A 10,779-nucleotide genomic window follows, 5' to 3' on the forward strand; every position below is an offset into this window, starting at 1 on the left:
ATGTCTTATGAGGAGCAGTTGAAAGAGCCCAATAGGCATAACTGGGAGAAGATAAGATTAACAGGAGTTTGATAGCAACAGGCAAGTTTATCTGCCATACAGAAGATGGCGCAGACTTGTTCTTTGTTGCTGCAGAGAGAGGAACTAGAACCAATGGGTGGAAATTGCAGGGATGGAGATTTCAGGTAAACGTTAGGGAAAACTTCCTAATAGTAAGAGCTGTTCAGTGGTGAAACAGATTGCCTTGAGATGCGGTGGGCTTACTGTAGACCAGGGGTCAGCAAACCTTTTCGGCAGGGGGCTGGTCCACTGTCCCTCAGACCTCTGGGGGGGGGCGGACTATATTTTTTTGGGGGGGGATGAATGAATTCCTATGCCCCACAAATAACCCAGAGATGCATTTTAAATAAAAGCACACATTATACTCATGTAAAACCACCAGGCAGGCCCCACAAATAAATAAATAAAAAGACACATTCTACTCATTTAAAAACATGCTGATTCCGGAATCATCCATGGGCCGGATTTAGAAGGCGATTGGGCCGCATCCGGCCCCCGGGCCTTTGTTTGCCTACCCATGCTGTAGACAATTGAAAATCAAATTAGTTATAATCCCCTCCCCTTGCTTACCTTGCCCACTGTTATGGGCTTCATATGAAAGGAATGAATCAAGCAAGCAGCCAAGCTGTCTTCCTGTTCAGAGTCTGGTGTTTTCAAATAAAATCTAGGTAATATAATGTGAGTTAAGGTGTAAATCAAGAGGAAAAAGACACAGGCAAGTGATAGTCTGTTAAGTTTATTTATTTATTTTCCCACAGATGCCTACAATGAAGAAGACTTGATGCTGTATTGGAAGCACGGCAATGAATCTCTTAGCACAGATGAGCACATTTCCCTTTCCCAGTTCTTCATTGAAGAATTCAGTGCTTCTAGTGGGCTAGCATTCTACAGCAGTACAGGTATAGCGCCTGACAGACAGTAATAGATTTTCTTGTTCTATCTAAATTCCTTTTGATCTTAGCAAAGAATAGCAGTCAGTGGAATGGTTGTTACGAAGGAAACCAGTTCAAAAGATTCTTTTCCACATCCACAGTGCATGTATCTATATTTTGATTTTCCTATTAATTTTTCTATGTGACACATGCATATATATATATATATATATATATATATATATATATATGTATATCTAAGAGACCTAGAGCCATTTCACGATTCATACTGAATTTCGATTTTGTTTCATCTACCCCCACTGTGCATGGTCTGTATAGAAAATTAGAAGAGAACTGTAAAAGGAACTGAAAATAATTGGAATTTTAATGCCTCTGTATCACAATAAATTACATAGGAGAAAGGAGCATTAAGAAGTATGTTAGTCTGAAATTAATTGCCTCACAAATTTTAGAACTTTATATACAAAGGCTAGAATTGAAAGTGTTATTACGTTCATGCTTCAGGTCAATGAACAGCAGAACCCCATTGCATATTGCAAACTGATTGTGGAATTACCCCATTTCAAATGGGATTTGCAGTGCAGCTGGAAGAGAGGGCACTTATGTTTGAAAAACACAAGTCTAACAATACAATCCTATGCATGTTTGCTTAGAAAGAACTATATTCAGTGGAGCTTGCTCCCAGGGACCTGTGAGTAGAATGGTAGGCCAAATATTTTTGGGGCATACAGAACCAATTGCATATTTCTTTGTATCCAGGCCATTCTAATTTTGTTTTTATGCTGCAGTGAATAGGTAGGCTTTTAATTCTCCCTGTGCTAACCTGGTGTAATCATAATATACATATTATTCTGGATATATTACTTTCTTATATTCAGGCAGGGTGGGATATTCCTGTTCTTTATATGCGCTCTTCTGTAAGCAACAACTTTCTGAAACTTAGGATGAAGAAAGCCAACATTTCTGTTGGGTTGAAGAAGGGCCAAGGCTAGAGCTTTATTCTCAGTGCAAATATCATTGTGTAGAGGGCCCTATTCAGACCAGGTCCTCTGTAAGGGAGTGGAGGGCTAAAGCTCTCTACCCCTCACAGCAGGTTCGCATTCCAGATCAACTCCCTGCATCTGAAATTTATTTTTTAAAAGGAATTCATGCAATTACTTATTGTAAGAATGGTGTCACATCCGGCTTGACTCTAAAACATACACTTTTTAGTGTTAAATTTCTATATGAAGATATGCTAGAGCACAAGCCTGTCTGGATGTCATGCTTTATAACCTGGTGGTGTATAAGCTTTACACAAGTTCAGGACCAGTGTATACCCCAGCTCATTGTTCACACAGCCAATTAACTCATAGGGATTAAGAAAGTGAAGAACCACAATCCAACTTCTACTTAGTTTAAAAATCCTTGACTACCTGCCAGTAAATTGTGGTAGATCAGTATAAAATATTTTATACACAGAACAATTTCCTCAAACTTTTAGATACAACTAATTTAATTGTACAGTACTTTTGCTTTATTGGCTGCAGTAATAGAGGAACAGCTTTGACTTAATATTGATAGTGTAACCCCCCCCCCCTCGAAAAGTTCAAAATAGAAAATCAAGTAACAATGCTTGTGATCTGAATGATCAAAAGTAGAATAGACAGTGATTTAGGCTGCAATCCTATACCTACTTATTGGAAGTCAGGCCCATTGAACTCCATGGGGCATACTACTTCTGAACAGACATGTACAGAACTGCACTATATTTGCCATTAAAGTTAGCCAATATGATTGCATATTTTAAAATCTCACTTAACTTTTCCAAGTTGAAAATATATGGGAGACTTATACTTTAGACTTTAGAGCACAATCCAAACTCCCAAGCTACTGAGCAAAGGTTTGGATGGGACTTGAGAGCTCTCTCTGCCCAGCCCAGAACAGTCCAGAATCAAGCATCACTCTGCTGGTGTGGAGCTCCCTGTTCCACTAACCAAAAACACAGTCAGTGGAAATACTGCAACAGGCTTCCTGTGGCTGGTAGCCCATCGAAAGTTGGACAGGGAGGGACTGAGCCAACCTATGGTCTGTTGGATCCTGAGCCAGCTCCACTGCAATCATTTGACAGCACAGAGCTTAATTCAGGTATAATTGCTATGCCAGCTGCAGGTTGGTGGCACCTGGAGCCAACTTTTGCCTGCCTCTGCTTTCCACCCCAGCTAGCATGAGCAGTGGGGCTGCAGATACAGATTCAGATTGCTCTGCCAAGTAGGATTATTAGAGTAGAATTTCTACTACAATATAATGCAATGTGATTTTTATTATAAAAGGAGGCTTTTATTTTTGAAGCTATGTTTTTCTTCCTTTAACAGCATGTGTGCTGTTCCTGCAGAATTATGCAATGATTCACTAGATGGCACTGTCTCCTGTGCAGTGCTGTTGATTCAGTAGTCAGATGCTTGGTTTAACAGCAAAAAAGTGAAGCCAATGAAGAAACAAGAACAAATATAACCTGAGAATTTATTATTATGAAATATCCCTGAAGCATTTTCATAATGGTAGTACTAATCATGCAAGACATGATTAGTCAAATTCCTGGTGGATTACTGTAACTGCAATTCTGTTGTTAGCCTGTACTTGTATAGCATTTTTTAAATTCCCATCAATTAGTGGTGTTTTTGATCTTCCAAAGCCATTACTTTAACAAAGGAACTGGTTATAGATTCTACCCCACATACACAGAATCACAGGTTTCGAAAGGACCCACCTATAACACTATTTAAATAGGTAAAGGAGGTGGTAAATGTATGCATATTAATAAGTCACAGTTCAGTGGAGGGAGAACAGAATGTGGATGTTAAGGAATATATTTACATATTTCAACAGGCTGGTACAACAGACTCTTCATAAACTTTGCCCTGAGGAGACATATTTTCTTTTTTGTACTACAATCCTATTTCCCATCTATGCTGATGGTGATGCTGTCATGGGTCTCATTTTGGATCGACCGAAGAGCTGTTCCTGCAAGGGTATCACTAGGTAAGCTCTCATATGAATATATTTAGGGTATGATGGAAAATACGTTGTAGCAATTGGCTCGTGTTGGCTTTATAGGTAGTTCACAGAAGTATATAATCATTATCTTACTCTTCCTACATTATCTAACACTTATTTCATTTCTGGTAGAAGGAATTTAAGTGTGCTTTGCCTAGTTTTGCTATACCCCAAGTTGTTCATTAATCATAAAGAGCTGTGAGATGCAGCAGTGTGAGAGGAAAGGTAGGCGGGGAACTGTCTGGAGAGTTAATTAACTCAACTCAGCATTTCTTGTGAAATCATCTGTCCTGGAGGGAGATTTCACTTTTCCTTTGCGTGAAAGAAATGGCTGACCTGGGCAATAAACCCATACTTATTAGCTTAGTCATAAGTGACAAAGTGGTAGAAAATGTTTTTTACTATGTACTTTGTACTATGTACAAGTTGCAGGCATTTTCTATGTATGTGAGGTGGTACAATGTACCAATGTTTGTGCTCACATGCATGTCAGTACATACTGTCAAGTGGCAGCAACTAGGAACCTCATGGTTGGTGAGCTGAGTCTGTGTGAGCTCTAAATCTGAAGCCTTGGTGGCAGAAGGGAAGAGCAACGTGCAGCATCAGCCCTGATGGCAGCTGAAACAGAAAGCCTCTCAACTGGCCAAATCTGGTATTTGAGTAAGAGCTGTTCGACAGTGGAATTTGCTGCCAAGGAGTGTGGTGGAGTCTCCTTCTTTGGAGGTCTTTAAGCAGAGGCTTGACAACCATATGTCAGGAGTGCTCTGATGGTGTTTCCTGCTTGGCAGGGGGTTGGACTCGATGGCCCTTGTGGTCTCTTCCAACTCTATGATTCTATGATTCTATGGTATACCGTACTTTTCCATCTATAAGATGCCCCCATGTATAAGATGACCCCTATTTTGGGGGACTATAATTTAAGAAAATGGGGGGAGATGGCTATATTACCAGAGTTGCTAAGCTTTTGGGGGGGATTGCTTTTGGGAAGGATTGCGCAGTTTTTTGGGGGGAAATGCAGAAAATAACTAACCCCAAAGACAAGAGCTCAGAATTGCTCGCGTCACAGAATCTGACAAACGTCTGCCTGTTTGCAAACACAAGCCGGGAACTGAACACACAATTGCCGCGATGGCAGCCAATCCAAGGCAGCCCTTGATGCAGCAACCAAACTTCCGCCCAATTAACGCAGGAGCAGCCAATCCAAGGCAGCCCTTGGCGCAGCCAAAAATCACACACCAAAACGCCACTTACAAGCTGCAGCTCATGGCTGCAACCAATCACCTGGTCCCCTAATGTACTGCCTTTGTATTAGACGAGCCCAGTTTTTAAACACTATTTTGGATTAAAAAACCCTTGTCTAATACACGGAAAAGTACGGTAAAGACTACATGTCTGGAAGCGAACAACTTTCTACTACAGTGGTACCTCGGGTTACAGATGCTTCAGGTTACAGACTCCGCTAACCCAGAAATAGTACCTCGGGTTAAGAACTTTGCTTCAGGATGAGAACAGAAATCATGTGGCGGCGGCATGGCAGCAGTGGGAGGCCCCATTAGTAAAGTGGTACCTCAGGTTAAGAACAGTTTCAGGTTAAGAATGGACCTCCGGAACAAATTAAGTTCTTAACCCGAGGTACCACTGTATCTGAAACTGTGGGTGGTTAACCGAGAGTCAGGTAATTAATCTGGGCAACATGGTTTCAGATGCTTACAAAACCTTACGTTATGAGGCAAACTAGTCAATACATTAAATGTGTGATCATATTTGCATATCATTAATTATTTTAAAAAGCAACTGGTGGGAGGGGGACATGAACCTGGACTGTGAAGTGGGGGGTTAACCATCTCTTCCTGTACTATTTCTCCACAAAAGTAATCACCCTGGAGCTACCATCTGCCCTGGAAGGGAAGCTGCTCATATAGCATCTTCCCTTGTGGGTCAAAAAGCTTAGAGGGATTGTCATTGAGAAAAATGATGCAGGGGAAGGGTTAACCCTCACAGGTACATCATTTGGTGGACATCTCCCTAGAACATATGAAAATCAGCAGTCCTTTTAATTTTTTAAAAGAAAGACCTAATATAAAAGGATACATTTTATGAACCTAACAAATAATATATGTTTTCTACTTAAATTATTCATCACTACATAGGAACCATGCTACTTAACCCCTTTCTCCCCTGCCGCCCCTTCAAGGATCAATGTGGCTAATGTTGAAAAGCATGTTCTTTAATGGGTATTAATACCCTGTTCTGAGAACCACTGTTTCACCATATCTTCACCTAGAATCAGGCCATATTTAATTGCTAGAGATTTAAAAGGGAATGGTTGATTTCTCATTACTCATTCTAACTAACTGAGCAGTATTCCAAGAAACTGAATTTGTGGTGTCTTGCTTCTTACTTAAGGGATACCCTTGAGGGCCATAGGTTAAAAAAAACCCCAAACATACAGAGTTTGTTAAAATATCCATTAAAGAACTATGCTTTTAAAGTAGAAAAATAACTTCTTTAAAATTAATATTTTATTATTATAAAACAAAAGCATAACAAATACAGTTAGGAGATACACAGGAAAGAATAAATGTGGAAAACTAACAGTAATTATATTAAATAGGTAGTAAAGAAAATCCATGTTGAGTTTTATCAGGTAGCAGTAAGATTCCTTCAAAGAGAAGGGATATTTTGTTCTAAAAGGTGACAAGAGGACTTATAAGAAAATGAAAGCCAGAATAGTCTTGACATCGTATTTGCCTGGGATTTGCAGCTTGGCTGAAAACCTGGCCCTTCTACACTGGAAATATGAGGCTTCCTTGACTCTGCATGTTGCTCCTCTGAGAAAAATGGAGCTTGGAAACATCTTTCAAGGGGAAAGATAGGTGCAACTCTAATGTTTTCTGTAAAAGAGCACTTAAAGGCTTGGGAAAGACATTGTCCTCACTAACCTTGTGTTGCCACTGAGCCTTGTACGTGGGTTGAAATCTGGTACCACCACCACAAATCCTGGGGACTCAATTCAATTATTTGTCAGTTGATATTTATATATGTCATGTGCTGATAGAGGAAGGAAGTTAGGGGGCACCAACCATTTGTAAACACATTATTACTGTGCATATTTTTGCAAAATGCAAGACCTTATTGATGCTGTCCCTTCATCTTTTCTCTCTCTCCTGGCAGGTATAACTACTGTGCTGACAATGTCAACCATAATCACAGGAGTAAGTGCCTCAATGCCTCAGGTGTCTTATATCAAAGCCGTGGATGTATACTTATGGATCAGCTTTCTCTTTGTCTTCCTGTCTGTCATTGAATATGCAGCTGTAAATTATCTCACAACAGTGGAAGAAAGAAAACAGCTGAAAAAGAGAGGAAAGGTATACACTTGCTTGTGTTCTAGTCACAGAAAACACTATTGCTTGTGATGTCTGTGCTGTGATTTGTGTTTCACAGTCCTTAGGCATTTGGGAAGCCTGTTAAAATGGAGTCTGTTCTTGCATTGTGTTCTAGAACTCCATTATTTCACCAAGCCTTAACCAAGGATTGCCTGCTTCTCAAACTCCAGTATTACAGTTAAACTCTTTTCTTTGTTAACTTCTGTAGTCTAGCCTTCAGCCAGATGGTGCTAAGGTCGGCTAACAACAAAAGTAAAAGAAAATATTATAATAAATATATTTATAAATGTATAAATACATATTTCTAAATAAAATTAAAATACTTAGAAAAATATATAAAACCAAGGCAGGAAGAACATCATTACAGTCAATAAAAACCACAAGTTAAAAACATCAGTTCAGCTTATGGACCTATTTAAATAAAAATGTAATTGACTGCTGATGGAAGATCATTAGAGGTCTCACTTGGCAAGGAATTCCAGAGGCTAAGAGCAGTTACCAAGAAGACTACCTCTTTCCCACCAAATGTCCCTCGGATGTAAGCAGATAAAAGGAAGGGCCTCTCCCGAGAAACTTAAAATCTTGACAGCCTCATATTGGAGAATACAGTCTTTCAGGTAATCTGGTCTCAAGTTGTGCTGGACAGTGTAGATCATAGCTAGAACTTTCAGTTATGCTTCAAAATGGACTGGGCCAGTGAAACTGTTGTAAGTCCAGTTGCAGCATTCTGAAGCAGTTCAAGTTTCCACTCTTCAAAGGCAGCCGCATGTAGAGCATGTTACAATATTCCAAAGACAACAAAGCACTCATTGGTGTCACTTGTGAAAACATCCTTGTTGCTGATAGCCTTCTGTTAAAACTGTTTCCTGTATGCGGGATTAAAAAGAAGAATCACTTGTTCTTCAGTCATTTTATTTAACCAGTAATTGTTCCTTTTTTCCTAGGCTGCTGGATTGTATAATATTGATGCAGTGCAAGCAATGGCCTTTGATGGCTGCTATCACGACACAGACACCACTGACATTGACCTGACCACCTTTTCAGTCGCTTCTGAAGAAAGTTCAACACGAGGGCAGGCACCCACCACCCCCACTCTAGATGCAGCTCGCATCAAGAGGAAGAGATCCTTGAAAGGGAATGTGGGCAGGATTATTTTGCAGAACAATCATGCCATTGACACATACTCCAGGGTTATATTTCCTACTGTATATATTGTATTCAACTTTTTTTACTGGGGTTTGTATATATGAATGATTATAACTGATATATTTTTCATATGAGCACACCAGAAATGCATAGTAAAATACACATGCCATGATCTGTGTAAGCAGAGATGCTTTAGAGTTTGAACAAGAGATTCTGGTACCCAAATAACAGGTTTTTCTCCCTGCTTGCAAAATCTATTATCTAAAATGGAAGTCCCAATGGCTCTGAGTTTGTTATGCACTCTGGGCTATTATTCCTAAATGATTATAGGTGGTTTAAAGCTAGTTTGTATGACAGCAGTGTAAAATACCTATTTCTGCTGTGTGATGCACAGGATTGGTAGTTATGCAGCTTCCCACAACGCAGCCCTCTAGCTTACAGAACTATTTTAAAGCTGCCAAGAGTGGCTAGACCTACACCATACAACACCTAAATCTTCCCTCCTCTGCCAACGTTGCCCACCACTCCCACCTATGATCCAGACTAGTGTTATACACTCAGCACTAGGATCTTTCTCTGAATGATTTCACTCTTCACATTGCTTCTTGCTTACTTAAAAAAATATAAAGCTCAGTAGCCTTCATTCTTGGATGATTGAAGCTGACTAGGAGCTGACTTTGGAAGCTGACTAGGAGCAAAATTAGACCTGGTGCTGGAGAACCTAACCATAGACTGCCTGAGTTGTTATAATAGCAGCTGGCATTCTATCCAGTCATTGGAAGGTGCACGTAGTGGAATAACCACAGATAATCAGTTTTAATTGAAGGCTCACAACAGGAAACTATGGTAGAAATCTCTGAAATAGTAACTACTATAAATGCTATTCTGCTCAATTTAATTAAGGCCAAGTAATTTCAGTCACTGCCATATCTGTAAAAAATATGGTGGCAGCCAGCAGTAGCTTTACAGTCCAGTCCAATGCATGTTTACTCCAAAATTAGCTCCAATTCTTTCATTGGGACATTATTCCATATAGGTATACATAGGACTGCACTCAAAACTACACATTGCATGTATTCTCTTCTGGACCAAAGCAATCTAGGGAGACTGCAAGTTTAAGTGAAAAATGGCAGGCATAGTTATATAGGGGCTATTTAACCCTTCTTCCTCTGATTATTTTTCCATTCCAATTATCTCAAGTGTTTTTTTCAAAGGGTGGGGGCACATCCAGGAAATTATACATGAATATGTGTCCTGTCGTGTTTGATTAGTTAACTGAGGAACTCTCCCATTATGCTACAAACTGGATCAATTTCCTCAAAGAATAAATACTGGCCCTTAAAAAGGTCATAAGGAGGCTGCAAGCACCTGTCGCTAAGTAGGGAGAAATTTTACAAAACATGTGAACCCCAGATGTAAAGTGGAAGATTCTATGGTTTTTTACATTTAAGTTCTTGTGAACCTCTTATCTCCTTGACATCTCTTTGAAAACCATGCCGGAATTTTTTCTCTTTCTTGCTTCTGAGCCAAGTCAAAGATCCCATATAAGGTATTAATCATATAATATATATCAGAATAGAACTGCTATTAAGTTTAACCAAATTAATTGCAACTTTCCTATTCTTTGGGCTCACCCATCCATACCTTTGCTCCGTGCTTTCTAGGTCCAGGTCCAGGCTTTCCATGGAAAACCCAATTGACATTTGCTCCTATTCAGCAGTAAAACGCACGCCTTGCTGGGTAAAGCACTGGGACAAAGGAAACACACCATACACACACAAACACAGACCTGGAAAGTTGAGAGCTGTGCCTAGAAACATGGCATAATGTTGCAGGGTAACAATAAAATGAAGTGTGGATGAACGCTTTGTTGCAGTCACTGTATCACACCCGCAGGAGCACTCCCATTCATTGTAATGGAACTACTCTAGGGAAAATGGTTTGTAGGTTTGCACTTCTGATTAATGTTTTATAATTTTGCAATTCAATGTGCAGTATGGAAATATCTGTTGATAAAAATATAAAAATATATGCAAGTAGTCGGTTAAAATAAAGATTTTCTTTTAAAAAAGAAGGCATTCTCTGGAGTGTGCATTTTTCCTGATGGTAGGAGGAACTGAGCTCCCTGTTTAGAAAAGGGTGCTTGCCTAGAATCTCACCAGTTGTGAATTTATTTTTTACACTTCCAGCAACTACCCTTATAGTGAGAATATTAACCATTTATCACACACCAGTCTCAGCTGTGCCTCATTCCC

At 39.7% G+C, this 10,779-nt stretch overlaps 1 protein-coding gene across 8 annotated transcripts in view; it reads left to right on the top strand.

Annotated features, from left to right (window-relative positions):
* The window catches only part of GABRR3 (gamma-aminobutyric acid type A receptor subunit rho3), a 30,101-nt gene extending 19,541 nt beyond the window's left edge, over positions 1-10,560 (top strand). For all 8 annotated transcript variants that reach the window (XM_083611630.1, XM_083611632.1, XM_083611635.1 and 5 more), the window contains 4 exons: positions 819-959; positions 3,822-3,974; positions 7,164-7,360; positions 8,323-10,560. In XM_083611630.1, coding sequence (XP_083467756.1) covers positions 819-959; positions 3,822-3,974; positions 7,164-7,360; positions 8,323-8,628 — 797 coding nt within the window. In that variant the 3' untranslated portion in view covers positions 8,629-10,560. The remainder of the gene's footprint in view (positions 1-818; positions 960-3,821; positions 3,975-7,163; positions 7,361-8,322) is intronic.
* The last annotated feature ends 219 nt before the right edge of the window (positions 10,561-10,779 follow it).

This window comes from Podarcis filfolensis (genome assembly GCF_964270895.1).
Source record: "Podarcis filfolensis genome assembly, chromosome: 4".
Taxonomy (NCBI): Eukaryota; Metazoa; Chordata; class Lepidosauria; order Squamata; family Lacertidae; genus Podarcis; species Podarcis filfolensis.